General features: G+C 37.5%; 1 protein-coding gene and 1 pseudogene across 1 annotated transcript; both read right to left on the minus strand.

Moving 5' to 3' along the window:
• Positions 1–1,958: 1,958 nt before the first annotated feature.
• On the minus strand, positions 1,959–9,163 carry LOC120127209 (vicilin Jug r 6.0101-like). Its single transcript, XM_039145175.1, has 5 exons — positions 8,478–9,163; positions 8,135–8,391; positions 2,584–2,847; positions 2,200–2,506; positions 1,959–2,112 (listed from the first exon to the last, which is right to left on the minus strand). Exons 1-5 carry the CDS (start codon positions 9,079–9,081, stop codon positions 1,961–1,963), a joined length of 1,584 nt encoding a protein of 527 aa, XP_039001106.1. The 5' UTR covers positions 9,082–9,163; the 3' UTR covers positions 1,959–1,960.
• A 1,075-nt stretch (positions 9,164–10,238) lies between these two features.
• Positions 10,239–15,834, minus strand: LOC120127212 (annotated as a pseudogene).
• Between the last annotated feature and the right edge of the window lie 3,166 nt (positions 15,835–19,000).

The following is a 19,000-nucleotide window of genomic DNA, read 5'->3' on the forward strand; positions in this document are numbered from 1 at the left end:
TTATAGTCAAAGAACAAACCAAAATAATCCAAGGGTTCTTTCACTTCACTAAAATATCTGCAATTCTTCAAGCTGCCTAACAAAACACCGGGATTTGGTGCATACGCACTTCACAAATTTCCCTAATTTATGCTTTTAAGTGTTCTGCATTTGGGATAGAGACAGTAAAGTTTTGTGTTCTGCATTTTTTGTTCTTATTAGACAGTTATCTCTCTATTTCCATCAAATATCAAATAGCATATAATATTTTTTAGGTAAAATTTGATGAACTGCGGGACATATTAAGACCCACAGATCATGGCACCTCTGAAGGACTGACAACCCTTTCAGAGGGTACCCCACGTTTTAAGAATGTTATCGATTTCTCTTTCCCTCACGTCATCCTTGGACGAGAGCACAAAGGCAAAAGCACTCCTCTGAATCTGACTCGGCCCCCAACCTCACTGGTTTGCTTGAGCATGCTAACTCGTTGGTGGTATCTCATAGGCCGCCGGAGGGGGCCTGTTTCTCCCTCTCTGCCACGTGATGGACACTTAACTTCACCCACCGAGAGGGACTGGACGTACAGTTTGAAGGCATTTTTTGGCAAGAAAAACTAACATGGGGAGCGGAGTGGTGCATGTGGGGATTACGCATAACAATGCTATGCGTGAAAGCAGGTCTGCATGGGGAATAGCCATTTTGAACAAGCACAGTGCCTTCCACTGAATGCAGAAACAGGCCAACTTAATGAACGTTTATCTGAAGTTCGTCTCGGTCCTAGCAATAGGGCCACCGGTGCACAACCAACTTGGTTTAAATTTTATAATAACTGGTCCCAAACCGTGAAGAAGGCAAAAGCCACTTTCGATTTTGAGATTGAAGCGAATAGGAATGATATTTGTGGAGTTTCTTTTGAGACCTGACAAAACTGCATGCCCCCACGCTTGAAAACTACACAACCTAGCTAGCTTCAGCTGATGCAAATCCCATAGATTTAAGGGACTGTTTGATTAGCTCTGAATCGAACCATTAAGCGTTAAATACTGAACCGTTCAGCATTTAATGTGTCTGTTTCTCACCTCTGAATGATTCAGTGCTGACTGATTCAGTGTTGACTGATTTAGCATCAAAGTACATTCTGAATGATTCAGAGCCATTATCAAACAGAATGTTACATTCAGAGTTAATTCATACAGAGCCTTTGAATCATTCAGCATTTGAATCATTCAGCGCTTAATTATTTTAAAGTAAACAAACAGCCCCTAAAACTACCAAATTAAGAGCATTGATTATATAAAACTGATGTCATAGTAAAGATTGTTGCTTGTTAAACAAGGTGTCAGTCCTGATAAGTGAGCAGTGACCAACATGGTATACGTATACCTGGTGTCATGCTCGTTTCTTGTTCCACCCGCAGAGCGTCTGTTACACTAAATCTAACACTTGTTTCTTTTGCTGTCAATAATTTGTGGGGGTGGTTTCTGTTTAGAGCTATGGTCAACCTCGTTTTCCACAATGCCGGTCCTTAATATAGTCGACCCGGATTTCACTGAGCCTATGGAAGAAAGGAAAAAAAAAAAGGGTATCTTCAGAACTGGAAGAAGATGTCACCAGGCAACCGACGGGACGCCTGGTCTTTGGTTTCTTTCTCTGATACTCCCCATCCCATCAAAGGCAGTCATTTATCATTGGCGAACGTCTAGTTTGTTGAGAGGTCTACATCATCGATCCAATACATGTTTTTGTTCAACGTGGGATCTTATTCGGGCTTCTATACAAAACATTCTTAGCCCGTCTACATCATTTTCTGGGTTCATTGGAAGCCTGGAATATTTGTCTAACATGGGCTCGCATGAGTTATTCGTATTTCACACCATGCAAAATTTACACAAGTAGTTGTTAGCTGAAAGCTCAACCATGGAGTGCCTTCCCCCTCAAAGCTTTAAACCCATTTTTACAAGTTCGCCATGCTTTTCCCTTATTTATAATCTCTGCTCCCTTGTTGACTTGGTCCAGGGAGAAAGAACTCTTCGTCCTGGTTACCAAAGATCATATCCACCTCTTCTTCCCTGGTCTTGAAAGCCAACTCCTTGGCTTCCTTCTCGAATTGCTGCACGAAATTACCCTCCCCTGTAAAAGAAAACCAAGATTACATGAAATGAAAGACAAAGAGTACTGCTGGCTTATAAAAACAAGGTTATTTTGTACTTTATTTACCTGCTAGAAGGTATCTGACATTGTTTTCTATATTGACCTCAAAACATAGAACTTCTAGATTGGTACGTCTAGATGCAACTGTTACGAAAGGATGCCCCGCCGGAACAACGAACACTGTGTCGAACGGTAGACGTGAGCTCATCTTCTGATAACTAGAGCCACTCTTTCTTTGTCCAGAATCCCGACTTTGACGATGACTGGACTTGGAGGACACATCAGGAGGTACCATTTCCAAGTACCCTTCGCCTTGCACGACAATGGCAATCTTTATTGCCCTCGAGTTGTACAAAGGGGCAATCATGGATCCCTGAACATAAAGTAAAGAACGTGGTTAATCTGTTATCCAATTTGTCGGTACAAAAAAAAAATAAAGTGCGACATTACCCTACTGATGTTGGCATAGGAAACCCTGAGATCGAAATCTTTAAGGTGCTGAAATTCATCTGCATCAACTTCAAAGAGCTGACCATATTTGTTAGACTTTGAAGGGCGGCGCTTTTTGAAGAGATTGAATGGATTCTTTGAATCACTTCCAAAAGGCCATATTCCACCGCCTTTGCCACATTCCTCGATTTGTTCTTTCGAGACTGCGAGGATAGCTTCTTTGCCTTGTTTGTCGAAAAACCTCTCCAGCTTATCTCTTGAATTCTGGTTAAGTGTTACATATATGTTGAAATACAAATTTGGAAAGTCCAAATTAACTGCTGCCATCAAACTTTCGGTGGAAAGTTTGAAAAAAACAAACAAAATAATTCCACCAAAATTTGGTTGGAAAATTAGAGCAATTGGAGCAATTGACAGCATGATTTTGATGACTTTTGAAATGGTAAAATTTCAATTTTAGTCATTGTAATTTAGGGTATTTACAAATTAGTCCTTAAGCTTCAACTGTAAATACCCTAGCTTATTTAGCTTCAAAATCATCCCAAAGCATTCTAGCTTTCTTCCAATACTAGAGAATTTAGAGAGTTTCTTGAGAGTTATTTTCTCCTTTTTATCAAGAGAGAATTATCATTGTTTTCTCCTTGGTAGATCGAGAGAAGTTGTAATTCCTATTTTCTCCTAGTGAAATTCTTCTACCGTTGCCCGTGTTTTTACCCTACATTATTTAGGGGTTTTCCACGTAAAATTTGTGTCTCTTTTATCTTCATTTTTGTTTTATCAAATTATCAGTTACGATTTTGCTCTATCCGATAGCCGTCTTCCGCAACAATTGGTATCAGAACCAGATTAGAGTGTGTAATATCTACTTATTGTGTTTGTGGTTGCCACCAAAAGGTGGATCCTCCAATATAAGAAAGTAAGAAGGTATTACCTATTCTTTGAAGGTTCTAGAGAACTATTCACGATAGTGAAATAGTGAGAGCTATCCGTAATAGAAGCTATGACAACGAAATTTGATATTAAAAAATTTAATGGGAAAAATTTCTCATTGTGGAAATTGAAAATGAAGGCCATCATGAGAAAAGAGGGTTGTCTAGCAGCTATCATTGAAAGGCCGATAGATTTCACAGACGACAACAAATGGATCGAAATGGACGGGAATGCTATGACAAACTTTCATCTAGCATTAGCAGATGAAGTATTGTCAAGCATCGAGGAGAAGAATACAACTAAGGAGATATGGGATCATCTCACCAAATTGTACGAGGCCACATCGTTGCACAATAAAATTTTCCTTAAGAGGAAATTGTACACTCTTCGGATGTCAGAATCTACTTCAGTGACGGAGCACTTAAATACAATGATCACTTTATTTTCTCAGCTTACATCCTTAAGCTGTAAAATATGAGAACAAGAACGTGCTGAACTTCTACTTCAAAGTCTACCGGATTCGTATGATCAACTCATCATCAACTTGACAAACAGTAATGTCACCAGTATAGTCTTCGATGACGTTGCAGCTGCTGTTCTACAAGAAGAAAATCGACGCAAAAACAAGGAATACATACAAGTAAATCTGCAACAAGTAGGAGCGTTGACAACGATGAGAGGGAGATCAACAAAACGTGGCCAAAGCAGCAATCACAAACATGGTAGATCGAAGTCAAGGAGCAAGAAGAATTTAAAATGTTACAACTGTGGAAAGAATTGTCACTTGAAGAAGGATTGTTGGAGTTTAAATAAAAACTCCAATCCACAAGTCAATACCACAAACACTTCAGATGATGGAGATGCTCTATGCTGTGAAGCGTCAACCACCGTGGAAGGCAGAAAAATATTTGCAGATATATGGCTCATTGATTCGGGAGCAACATATCACATGACCTCAAGAAGAGAATGATTCCATCATTATGAACCTGTCTCAGGAGGATCTGTGTATAGTTGCAATGATCATGCCTTAGAGATCGTTGGCGTTGGAACCGTCAAATTGAAGATGTATGATTGAATAATTAAAGTTGTTCGAGATGTGCGGCACGTGAAAGGCCTAATGAAAAATTTATTATTCTACGGATTGTTGGATAATAATGCAAGCAAGATTGAAACACGGAAAGGAATCATAAAAGTGTTCCATGGAGCGCTTGTGGTGCTGAAAGGCGAAAAGATAGCAGCAAACTTGTACATGCTGAAGGGAGAGACTTTGCTAGAAGCATAAGCCTCTGTTGCCTCATGTAGTTCAGATTCTGCAATGCTATGGCATCAGAAACTTGGACACATGTCAGAACAAGGAATGAAAGTCCTTGTGGAGCAAAAACTACTTCCCAGCTTAACAAATGTATCACTTCCTTTATGTGAGCATTGTATAACAAGTAAGCAGCACCGGTTGAAATTTAACACGTCAAATTCTAGAGGCAAAAGTGTTCTAGAATTGGTTCACTCTGACGTATGGTAAGCACCAGTAACATCCCTAGACGGAGTAAAATACTTTGTCTCATTTATTGATGACTACTCCAGGAGATGTTGGGTGTACCCTATTAAGAAGAAGTCAGACGTGTTTTCAACTTTCAAAAACTTTAAAGCGTGGGTGGAACTTGATTCTGGAAATAAGATCAAGTGTTTCAGAACAGATAATGGAGGAGAATACACAAGCAAAGAATTTGATGACTTTTGCATGAAAGAAGACATCAAAAGACAGTTCACAGTGGCGAACACTCCTCAACAAAATGGAGTGGCAGAGCGGATGAACAAAACCTTGTTAGAAAGAACAAGAGCAATGTTGAGGGATGCAGGCCTAGAAAATCATTCTGGGTAAAAGCAGTCAATACCGTCTGTTATTTGGTGAATCGAGCTCCATCAACTGCAATAGAGCTGAAGACACCAATGGAGATGTGGACTGGAAAACCAGCTGATTATTCAAACCTCCATGTATTTGGAAGTATAGTGTACGTGATGTACAACTCCCAAGAAATTTCAAAGCTGGATTCAAAATCCAGGAAATGCAACTTCTTGGGGTATGTTGATGGAGTAAAGGGGTATCGCTTGTGAAATCCCACTACCCGCAAAGTGATCATTAGCGGGGATGTTATCTTTGTAGAAGATAAGCTACAAAGAAAAGAAGATGATAATAGCGCCGAAAAGTCAGAGACTACACAGATATATGTGAAAAATGAGTTTGAACAAGGAGATTCTTCTAAAGCAGAACCAGTACATGACGAACAAGAACCAGAGAGTTCTGAAGCTCCAAGAACTCGTCAATCAGATCGTGTGAGAAGACGTCCCAATTGGTACTCAAATTATGTTATAGAAGGTAATATTACATATTGCCTTTTAACAGAGGACGGTGAGCCATCAACATACCAGGAGGCAATAAACAGCTCAGATGCTTCACTGTGGATGATGGCGATGCAAGAAGAAATTGAAGCCCTTCATAAAAATAATACATGGGACCTTGTGCCACTACCACAAGGAAGTAAGCCAATTGGTAACAAATGGGTTTTCAAAATCAAGCGAAATGGTGACGATCAAGTGGAGAGGTATCAGACAAGACTGGTGGTCAAAGGATATGCTCAAAAAGAAGGTATTGATTTCAATGAAATATTTTCTCCTGTGGTTCGACTAACAACAGTTCGAATAATTTTGGCGATGTGTGCTACATTGAATTTACATCTAGAGCAGCTAGATGTTAAAACAGCTTTTCTTCATGGAAATCTTGAAGAATAAATTTACATGCTCCAGCCTGAAGGTTTTGAAGAAAAAGAAAAGAAGAACTTGGTTTGCAGGTTGAACAAATCTCTGTACGGTCTAAAGCAGGTGCCGATGTGTTGGTATAAGAGATTTGATTCCTTCATTATGTGTCTTGGATATAACAGACTTAATGCAGACCCTTGTGCTTATTCCAAGAGGTCTGGTGATAACGATTTTGTTATATTGTTGTTGTATGTGGATGACATATTGGTTGTAGGACCCAACAAAGATCATATTGACGAATTGAAGGCACAACTGGCTAGGGAATTTGAAATGAAGGACTTGGGATCAGCAAACAAGATTCTAGGGATGCAAATTCACCGAGACATAAGTAATAGGAAGATTTGGCTTTCACAAAAGAATTACTTAAAGAAGATCTTGTCACGATTCAACATGCAAGATTGTAAGCCAATTTCTACCCCTCTTACTATTAACTTCAAATTATCCTCCAGTATGAGTCCTAGCAGTGAAGAAGAGAAGATGGAGATGTCTCGAGTACCGTATGCATCGGCAGTGGGAAGTTTAATGTTCGCTATAATATGCACAAGACCAGACATTGCACAAGCAGTGGGAGTGGTTAGTCGGTACATGGAGAATCCAGACAAAGAGCATTAGAATACAGTAAAGAGGATCATGAGATACATCAAAGGGACCTCAAATGTTACATTATATTATAGAGGATCAAACTTACTAATCAATGGGTATGTAGATTCTGACTATGCAGGGGATTTGGATAAAAGCAAATATACTACAGGATATGTGTTTAAAGTTGCTGGTGGAGCTATAAGCTGGGTTTCAAAATTACAGTCTGTTGTGGCTACATCCACAACAGAGGCAGAATATGTAGCAGCTACACAAGCCAGTAAAGAAGCAATTGGGTTGAAGATGTTATTGGAGGAGCTTGGGCACAATCAAGAGTATGTCTCTCTGTTTTGTGACAGTCAAAGTGTCTTGCATTTAGCAAGGAATCCAGCATTTCATTCAAGGACAAAGCACATACGAGTTCAGTACCATTTCATTCGTGAAAAGGTAGAAGAAGGGACGGTAGATATGCAGAAGATCCATACCAAAGATAACATAACAGATTTCATGACGAAGACAATCAATGCTGATAAATTTACCTGGTGTCGATCCTCTTGTGGCCTGTTAGAAACGCAAATAACATGATGATACAAGGTAGAAAGAATGGTGTGAAGATATGATTGTTCCAATCAAATCTTTAAGTGGGTGATTGTTGAAATACAAATTTGGAAAGTCCAAATTAGCTGCTGCCACCAAACTTTCGGTGGAAAGTTTGAAAAAAACAAACAAAATAATTCCACCGAAATTTGGTTGGAAAATTGGAGCAATTGGCAGCATGATTTTGATGACTTTTGAAATGGTAAAATCTCAATTTTAGTCATTGTAATTTAGGGTATTTACAAACTAGTCCTTAAGCTTCAACTATAAATACCTTATCTCATTTAGCTTCAAAATCATCCCAAAGCATTCTAGCTTTCTTCCAATACTAAAGAATTTAGAGAGTTTCTTGAGAGTTATTTTCTCCTTTTTATAAAGAGAGAATTATCATTGTTTTCTCCTTGGTAGATCGAGAGAAGTTGTAATTCTTATTTTCTCATAGTGAAATTCTACTGTTGCCCGTGATTTTTACCTTACATTATTTAGGAGTTTTCCACGTAAAATTTGTCTCTTTTATCTTCATTTTTATTTTCTCAAATTATACAATAATATACGTTTTAAATAAATTTAAGATACAAAGCGAAACTTGGCAATGGATGAAGTTAGACACAGTATGGAATAAGACTTTTACCTTGAGAGCAGCTTCAAGGATCTCAATGCTAAATGTTGCATAGAATGATTCCGGTTTTGCACCAGCAGCACCGTAAAATACCTCATAATGGTCTGGACGATTGACGGTTTGCAATAACTTGACTATGAACAGTTTCTCACTGTCATCTCTGTTGATCAAATAAAGAGGAGTCCCAGAACGAACCCTGATGATGTCTCCTGTTTCAATGTTGAAGCTCCGTCTCTTATCTTCATGGATCATTGATATTATTACACGTCCTGTTCATGAATGAAATGCAGTGTTCAGTTAAAATTCATAGTTTTTTTCTTGTATGACACAATATTGAAAATAAAGATTATATAACCTTGAGTGACAACAAAGATAGCATTAGCATCAAAATGGTTTGGGATTAGAAACGCCTTCGGATTTGCAACAAGTAGGGCCAGTCGATAATTCTCAATGCCACGAAGAAGATCCGAGTTGTGTGTGAATTTGGTGAGAAGATCAACTCTTCCTTTCCCAGTCTTGATTGGGGTAGAGAAATGTCGATCTTCAAATACATAAGGATTGTGCTTTTCTTCTTCTTCGTATTCCTTCGTATGTTTTTTGCCTTCCTCCTCCCACCTTCTGTCATGCTCTCTCTCCAATCTCTGTCGGCATCGAAAGCGACACAGCTGCTGCGCCTCCCCCCTTCCTTGTCGCATACACCGGCTCTGGCACTCTCTCAATCTCCGGTCAGGATCAAATTCAAGTTCTTTTACACCCTCTCTTTCTTTTTTCTCTCTGTGGTATTCTTCATATTTTCTCATACACTCTTCTTTCTGTTCCTCATCAAATTGTTGCTGGACTCTGCATTGGTGGGAGCATTGTTTTCGCTCTGGGTCTTGCTTAGCAGAGGCTAAGCCCGCAAACAAAGCCGCAACAGACAGGACTAAAATAACTGCAGAAAGCTTCGATTTGGCAGACATTTTTGAAAGCGTCGCTTGTTGTTGCAGAGATTGAAGATGAAAATTGGGATTATATATAGCGGCAAGGTAAGTGCATGCATGAAGACGGGTGTCTACTGTACGTGTCATGAGTCATGACAAGTAAATGCTGAAACGCCGCGTTGTGTTGGGCTCGCATGCACTGGCAGTTCCGGATCTAAATTTTAATATTTTTTTTAAAATAATGAATATGTATTTTTTTTTAATTTTTTCTTAACATAATAGATTATATATATATATATATATTTAAATAATGAGATGCACTTAATTTCAGAGAATTTAGAGCACCCGCCCGTGCTTGCATGGGACCCTATCGTGGTTTCATATATCATCTCAGCAGACTTTTGGACGATCCTTAACTAACCGAATGCAAATGTAAGTATTATGTGTAAACATTGCAATCAACACGAAAAGATTAGATGTGTTTTCTGAAAGGTGGCTTGTCAGCTAGGAATAGGTATTCGATAGAGTCCTACCTGATTCGATCAGATTATTATTATTTTTTGAAAAATAGATTTAGGTTAGATTGAGTTATTCTTTAAGTAATGAATCAAATCTGATCATATTTCAATATAATACTATAATTATCTCTAATATATTTAAAGATAATTATTATAAAATTCTTTTTTATTTTCTTTTCAATTAATTCTATGTTTTACCTAATAAAAATAATTTTTATGTCTATATCGAATCATATCAAATTTTGAGTTAGACAAAGTCTAAATAACAGTCGAATTGGGTTAGGTCAAGTGAAAAGGCTTAATTCTCAAGTCAGGCTCGAATAGACCAGAAATTCAATCCAATCCAACCCATGATCATTCCTACTGTCAGATAATGGACAATGTCTGAAACAAGGTCCCTGAGGGTTAGCAACGTTGAAACCAATAGAATCTGATTACATTATAGAGCGCACAAGGAGGAAATTGGCGAGTGGTAATCTCATATAGGAAAACAAGGCACCATAAATAGCCATGCTCGATTGGTACAGAGTTTAAGCCTTGGACGTTAAAATACAATCCAAAGAGATTTCATTGCAACATCTACCAACCACATTAAACGTTAGATGCAAACCATATAATTCTATAGCCTTTTTGCTTCGTATGTTTGATGCATCCGATGAGAGAGATCGAGAAGATTCTTTAAAGGTCAAGCATGCCCTTCCCAATTTTAGGATCATGTATTCTCCAACACAAGATCCATTGGGGTATCCTTAGGACCAGCTGCAAAACATTGCACACAAAATAAGTTGAATGCAGAAAGTGAGCAAATTTACATCGATGTGCGGTACAAGTTTCTCATCTTAAACCACTTACACGACAATCCATGACATTTGAACTACAAACGTCTTTAAATTCTATGAACAGAAGCCGTTAGTTAATGATGTTAAAAAGTGCATATGCATCTGAAACCTTAAGGGGAAGATAGCATTTACTATATGCCTTTAAGTATTACATACAAAGAGGGAATTAAACTCGATATAGAAAAAAACTGGCCCCAAGTGATTCAATAAAATTTATCCCCTCAACCATCGACCACATCTCAACTTGAAAATAGTGGTTTTACTGAACTTATATGGGCATACAACGATAACAGTAATACATAATGAGAATACAGAACAGCTCATCATTCTGGTTCCTTAAATTCCAATCTAATTACAGAAGATATAAGGTAACCATGCATGTATAGGAATATTTACAAACTCAGTGTCATGTATATCAAAGCTCCTAGTTTCAATTCTCTCAATTTATTGCCTTTTTCTAGAATTGTATATATGAGGAGAAGGCTAGTAATTGTAATTGTTAAGAGTAACTAAATTCTATTACAAATGGCAAAAAGCTATGTTCTAGTTCCTCGAAGAACTACTTTTTGGGTTATATTAACTGTGTGCCGTTTTGAGTTTTTGACCAGTTTTTAGCCTCTTAACATGTGCATAGATAGCCTTCTAAGTTAACATCTTCCGATACCACTTCACTGATCAGTGAACTGAAAACCAACTCAATATGTTCATGATTTCCAACCCATTGACATGCATCTTGACTATCTTAAAGGCAAGAAGCAGACTTTTGAATTCATAAATCTTTTTCTATATTAAGGCGGAAATGCTAGCCATATATATTACATATAGTCGCATGAAGGGTAAAAGGAGGACAATATTCCACATAAATTGGAGAAGAGCAATACCAACTGTAGGTCTTGGTGTTGTCCTTATCTTCAAGATCTCAGGGCGAGGAATTATAGACCCCGAAGCTCCTATGCCTCTAGATACTCTCACCTTAGTTCCGTCTACGATATATTAACTCCAACCTTGCAAGGCTTTCTACATCAATATAATCCATAAAAATACTCTTATTTGTTTTAAATACTTTTAAAATATACAACCATACTCAAAGCCAATACCCAGTAATAGGATCAAGAACTTGAACATTTGAGGGGTGAAGTGGAGCCTCGACTGTAAATATACCACCTTCATGACCCGGGCCTTGCTTAATGTGCTTTTTCACCTGTAAAATAGGGGGATTTTAAAAGACAATCCTTCCTAATAACAGATCAATAATTGTATCTTAAGTTCTGAAGAGTCTGACCAGATTTTTCCCTTCAACAATTACACGATTCTGAGAGCGAATAACGCTTTCGATAATGACAGTTTCACCTTTATCTTTGCCCCTGATTATCAGCACCTGTCAATCCATTACAAAAGGGGAAAAAACATATAATTGATTTCGAATTAACTTAAATTTAGAAAAACGGAAATGGAAATCTAAAATCGGATGCTTACATTGTCACCCCTAAGAATTTTCCGGCTATTTGATAAAACTGACACCGATTTTCTTTAATTTTTCCTTTCTGACACCGTTTGACTAATATTTCCCGAAGTAGTACCCTTTTTACTGAGTTGGCAAAGGCGCGTCCCCGGGGACGCGCTTTACTCGTGTTTTCACTGAGTTGGATGCCACGTGTGGAAGGCGCATCCTCGGGGACGCGCCTTCACTGACTCGACCGCCACGTGTGGAAAGCGCATCCCCGGGAACGCGCCTTCCATTAAATGTCATAAATGCCCCCATCCGTTTTTCCTAACTACCCCTCCTCCTCCCCTATATAAACCCCCTCAACCCTCCCTCATTCTTCACACCAAAATCATATTCTCCTCTCTTATAAACTCAAATTCTCTAACTATTTGAGTTTTAAATTTGTTATTAGTGGTAAGAAATTTATTTTTATGTTAGTATTTTTTAAATAGTTATTATTTTTTATATTAATATTTATGTAAATATTATTTTTTTATTAAAATAATATTTATATAATTATTATTTATTTAGAATTATTAATTTTTTTTGCTAATTATATTGTTTTGTCTACAGTTATAATGAAAACGAAATGCTGTTGCGATTGGATATTGATCATATCTCCAGACATTTTAGCGATATGGTAATATTTTTTATAATTAATGTTAATATTTAAATTTATTTTTATTTTAAAGTTATTATGAATTTATATTATTTTTTATTTTTTATAATGTATATTATTTAGGATGTTGATCGTATTTTAGAGACTTTTATTAAAAATCCACGTATACCGACACCGGAACGTATTTTGCCATATTTGGCTTCTGCCGGGTTCGGGTATATTGCAACAATTATAGGCGGTTGCAAACTCGAACCTGTCCTAATTTCTGCACTGATTGAGAGGTGGAGGCCCGAGACACACACTTTTCACCTTCCATGTGGAGAGGCGACAATTACATTGGAGGATGTCTCTATGCATCTGGGGCTTCCCGTCGACGGAAATATGATGTGTGGTATGGCGGATGGTGATTGGCAATCAATGTGCATTGATTATCTTGGAGCTGCTCCGCCAGAGTTTAATGGAGGTAGAATAGCTTTATCTAGGTTGAAAGCTAATTTTGAGGTTTTAAATGAAAATGCTTCAGAGGATCAAGCAAAGGCATGTGCTCGGGCATATATTCTACGAATAATTGGAGGAATATTGATGCCCGACAAATCTCGCAACCAGGTGCATTGTATGTGGTTGCGGCATCTGATCGATTTTGATGAAGCTGGAAGATATAGTTGGGGTGCTGCAGTTTTGGCATTTCTCTTTAGAGAAATGTGTCGGGCGACGAATTATAAGAAAACTGCTATCGGTGGATGTCTTCTGCTTCTACAATCATGGGCGTGGTTCCGCATGCCTTTCTTATGCCCGATCGTGAATAACCATACGTATTCCCCTTATTGTTGAGGTAATTTTCGAACTAAATTTTGATTTAAATATTTTCAATTAAATAGGGTGATATTTAGTTTATATTATATTTCATAGGTGGTCGATTAAAAGAAAGGACCATAAAAGTATACCTACTGGGTTAGAGGAAATTCGTTTACTTATTGATACGAAAGCTGGGTCTGAGGTATGTTTTTAAATTTGTTTAATTATTAATATTTTAATTTAAAATGTTAGATATAATTAGAATATTTTATTTATTTGAATTGTATATTTATATTTCAGTTTCAGTGGATACCTTATGCGAGCGATGAAGTGAAAGCTTGCATCCCACCCCACCTTAGTGGGTCATTAGAGGTATGGATATCGGTTATACCTCTTATATGTTATGCTATTATTGAGTGGCATCCAGTTGATCGCGTGCTCCGTCAGTATGGTTGTACGCAATATATTCCTGGAGCTCCTAGGAATTTAGACGACGTGCATAACATAGATAGACGAGGAAAGAAAGATGTTAACTGGGTGGTGAGACACAGAGATTGGATTACGCTTTGGGAGAATCGATATACACTGGTGGCCCCTCGACAATATTACGCTGAAACTAGTCATATGGTTACGGATAACTATATGGACTGGTTTAATGAAATGGGAAGTCGTTTCTACTTTGGCGGAAGCACGAGGGGTTAACATTCCTAGGCGCCGAGAAAGACGTCAACGTCTCAATATCATCGTCCCCCGACGCGTGGACGGAGAGAAGGCGCTACCTGTTCTGCATCAGTCCCACCACAACATCCTTATTGTCGATGCCGCAGGGGTACATGCCCAGCCCTCCACTTCATATGCCAAGCCCACCAGTTTATATGCCATCTCCGCAGGGTTATATTCCGAGCCCGCAGGGTTACATTCCGAGCCCGCAGGGTTACATTCCTAGCCCGCTAGGTTACATGCCTAGCCCGCAGGGTTTTATACCATATGGAGGTGCATATACGACTATGTTTAATGATCCAGCATATGGTTCATATGCATCTTATTTGGCTGGTGGTGCTTCTCCGCAGACACCTCAATCTCCATCTGGATCACAGACATCGATGCCAATGTTTCCACAGTTTTCACAGTTCCCGGGGAGCGGTGGGATTGTTACTAGCACTCCTCCAGGGTCGTTATTTTATACAGGCCCTTCAGCGCCTTCAGCGTCATCTACACCAAATGAAGAAAATGCTGCTGATGATGATAGTGAAGATGAGGAGACTGAAGAACAAGTTCCACGAAGAAATCCTCCACGAAATAGACAACCACGCCATGTGGAACTCATTCGAGAAGACGACATCGGTGATCCAGTTATATTTAATGTTATTTAAATAATTATATTTCAGAATTTTATGTAATTTGGTTATGTTATTTAAATGTTTCATGGTTGTTACATACATTTTTTTAATGTTATTTTTATTCACATTTAACATTAAATGTTTGATAAATGTTTTTAAAATAAAATTATATTATTTGAAATTTAAAATAAAAATAATATTATTCGAAATTTAAATTTAAAATATAAATTATAGTATTCAAAATTTAACATTAAATTTCAACTTAATATTCCAATTGTATTCGAAATTAAAAGTTATATTCCAATTATAGTTCACAATACTTAAATTGAAATTAAATTTATCCATACATATGATTTATCATTAACATATATATTAAAATGTATACATTAAAATCAACTTATGTTGAGTTAATCGATCGACGAATCGGCCAAGAGGGGGGGTGAATTGGCAATTTATTCAATGTCACATTTCAATGCTCATTTCATACAATTTCAATGTCACAATCAACTTATCACTTCACATTTATTCAATTTATCCATAACATTTTATCTAATTTATTCAAACTTCACATAACGTTTTAATTTAAGTTATTCTTAACTTGCTGAACTTTCAAAAAAAGTTAAATTTTGGTTATAATTTACCTGATTTACTGATATATCTAGTGTCCCCGAGGGACATGAGTGACATAATAGGGCAATGATAACATATTCTATGACAAAATAATGGAAGTCGCCCCCGGGAACGCGCCTTCATGTCCCTGAGAAATAATAGGTACTGATATGAATAATGTCCCCGAGGGACATGAGTGACATAATAGGGCAATGATAAATATTCTATGACAAAATAATGGAAGGCGCGCCCCCGAGAACGCGCCTTCATGTCCCCTGAGAAATAATAGGTACTGGTATATCTAGTGTCCCCGAGGGACATGAGTGACATAATAGGGCAATGATAACATATTCTCTGACGAAATAATGGAAGGCGCGCCCCCGGGAACGCGCCTTCATGTGAATAGTGAAATAATAGGTACTGATATATCTAGTGTCCCCGAGGGACATGAGTGACATAATAGGGCAATGATAACATATTCTCTGACGAAATAATGGAAGGCGCGCCCCCGGGAACGCGCCTTCATGTGAATAGTGAAATAATAGGTACTGATAAATCTAGTGTCCCAGAGGGACATGAGTGACATAATAGGACAATGATAACATATTCTCTGACGAAATAATGGAAGGCGCGCCCCCGGGAACGCGCCTTCATGTGAATAGTGAAATAATAGGTACTGATATATCTAGTGTCCCCGAGGGACATGAGTGACATAATAGGGCAATGATAACATATTCTCTGACGAAATAATGGAAGGCGCCCCCGGGAACGCGCCTTCATATGAATAGTGAAATAATAGGTACTGATATATCTAGTGTCCCCGAGGGACATGAGTGACATAATAGGGCAATGATAACATATTCTCTGACGAAATAATGGAAGGCGCGCCCCCGGGAACGCATTCATGTGAATAGTACTCCGATTATAGACACTATTATATGCAACGTATTATAAACTTTCAAAACAAACTTCAGTTCACAATCTTTCAAATTCTCAAATTCCCAAACTCTAAATTCTCAAATTCTCTGAAAACGAGTCGTCTTTCTGCTGTTGTTTTGTATGATGGAGAAATTAAGGAAGCTGAAGAGGGGGTTGTTTTTGAGTCAAATCATTATATCCCCTTAACCTTGAAGAGAAACATCACAATTGAGGAGTTAATCACAAAAATTTCGTTAAAGATTCGTGTAGCAGGCCAGAGAAGACTATCTTCACTTCAGTACAGATTTCCTACTGAACTTTTTCCGCTCACGTATACATCATTTCAGCTTTCAAACGATGATGATGTTTCTATGATGGTTGATGCTCATATGGGGAGTTCACAATCTCTTATTGAAATATATGCCACTTTTATTGAGGTTCGTGCAACTCGTGGTCTCTCATATTCCTCTCACTTTGGCATTGCATATCAAACTGATCAAGTTGATAGCCCGACACAACTGATCTGTAATGATTTCACATCATTAATGGCGGATCCAACGCCATATACCATGCCATCAAGTTCAATAGGAAGGCATTCATCTGCAACTGCTTATAATCTCAACCCACGTGGCTTCACCAATAATCCATATGGCAACATCTCTTCTACTTCAAGGGGCAGACATTCATCTGCCAATGTTTTCGACTTACATATGGAAATGCCAACGAGACGACAGTCTATTCACATCCCACATGTTACAATGGCCTCAAGTTCAAGGGGAGGACACGCAAGGGGGAACTTATTTGACCTCAACATTGGATTATCGGAGGAACCCTCATCTCCACCAGAAGAACCTCTTCGGGAGCCAGGTGCAGATGGTGCTGAAACGGGATTATTCGTTGAACCTGACTCACCACAGTTTAACTTACATTCTGATGATGACGAGGATGACGTTCCGATAAATACAACACCAGCCGAACTTCCTGCACATATGTATGAGGCTGATTATGATGCAATGTATGAGCCTGAATTTCCAGATCTTCCTGATGTTGGCAACTATGGACTTCAATCATCAGTCAATGACGGTAATTTACATATTGGAATGGAGTTCGCATCGAAGGAGGAAGCAATGATGGCAATAAAGAGTTACAATATTCGTAACTCAGTTCAGTCCCGAGTTGATCGATCTAACACGGAGAAATATGTCTGCTACTGCGTCCAACGTGACAACGGATGTCAATGGATGGTCCGTGTATCAAAGAGGAAGAGGAAGAACAACTTATGGGAACTAACCAGATACAACGGTCATCATACATGTTGTGCAACAGGTATAAACCAGGATCATCCCAACTTGGACTCCAACATTATTTGTCAAGCAATCATGCCCATTGTGAAGAAAAAGCTCTCATATAGCTGTTGCAGTGTTGATTTCTGCTATACAGTCACAATATGGGTACACTGTCTCATATAAAAAAGCGTGGTTGGCAAAATAGAATGCCATTTGCAAACTTCATGGCGAATGGGATTCCTCTTACAACGAGCTGCCCAGTTGGTTTCATGTTGTGCAAAGACTTAATCCCGAAGACAATTGTTGAGTTCGAAACTCAACATCATTACGTGAATGATCGAATGGTTCGCGATCGCTGCCAATAGAAAAAAATGTCCAGCTCTGTTATCATCATATAACCGTTAACTCTTATGTAATTAATATTGTATTTAAATGAATGTTTTTGTTTCTAATAATTTAATGTTATTGCATTTATATAATTTGTCAATGTATGTACACCTAAATAATTTTTTTTAACTTTTAAATACATAAATATATTAATATATTTATTTAAATAATTAATATTATTAGTTATAATTTTTTTTAAATATAATAATAATTCCACCTTCTAAGTAGAGAAAAATATTAAATTAAACAAATTAAAAGTTATTAAAAAATTTATGTATACGATGACACATTTCATGTTCTGATTGGAGGATTAAATTTATTAAATTAAATTTTCAATAAGACTAATTTTATAAAATATGTAAGTCTTGAAGATTAAATATGTAATTATACTAATTTATTAACTTATGCATCAATATTTTCGTTAATATTGATATGAGATGACTAGATTGATAACATTTAAATAATTAACTGATAAAATTAATAGATCGATAATCAAAATCAAAAATAATAATATAATCATATGTGTAATATTATAATTTCATACATTTTTCCTAAAACTACAATAAAGTCAAAACTGGTTTTCATATTGTTATATCATATTAATGTAGATAATTCACTCCACCTTAACACACATTAACAAAATACATTTGATAATTCTTACATTATAATCGAAACATTTTACATAATATATTATTAATTTATAATAATAATAAAAAAACTATTATTATTAAACAAAATACGTGTCTGCTGAGTTGGCAAAGGCGCGTCCCCGGGGATGCGCCTTCCACACGTGGCATCCAACTCAGCGAAAACACGGGTAAAGCGCGTCCCCGGGGACGCGCCTTTACCAACTCAGCAAAAAGGGTGTTAATTCGGGAAATATTGATCAAACAGTGTCAGAAAGGGAATATTAAAGAAAATTAGTGTAAGTTATGTCAAATTCCCGAATTGTCCAGTGCCTTGTAAGCTTCTCAGCTGCTTTCCAGCCCATTTTAATCCCTAAAACAAAAGCTTCAGAAATTCAGAACAACTAAATGAAAAAAAAATGAAGGCTAGAGAGTACTATAGAGCTAAAGCACCGAGGTTTTGCCAATGATTTGGAAGATCTGGATCGTCTCCCTTATACACCGGGTTTTAGGGTTTTGGCTTATACCATAATAT

The sequence above is a fragment of the Hibiscus syriacus genome, unplaced genomic scaffold (genome assembly GCF_006381635.1).
Source record: "Hibiscus syriacus cultivar Baekdansim isolate YM2019G1 unplaced genomic scaffold, ASM638163v2 tig00110465_pilon, whole genome shotgun sequence".
Lineage (NCBI taxonomy): Eukaryota > Viridiplantae > Streptophyta > Magnoliopsida > Malvales > Malvaceae > Hibiscus > Hibiscus syriacus.

Bases quoted from the DNA above. Each gene is read 5' to 3' on its own strand.
- LOC120127209 (XM_039145175.1), bottom strand. From the start codon at position 9,081: ATGTCTGCCAAATCGAAGCTTTCTGCAGTTATTTTAGTCCTGTCTGTT. The intron at 2,848-8,134 runs GTAAAAGTCTTA...ACACTTAACCAG, and splicing joins TCCTTGAAGCTGCTCTCAAG to AATTCAAGAGATAAGCTGGA. The intron at 2,113-2,199 runs GTAAATAAAGTA...TTTCTTTTACAG, and splicing joins TGTCAGATACCTTCTAGCAG to GGGAGGGTAATTTCGTGCAG.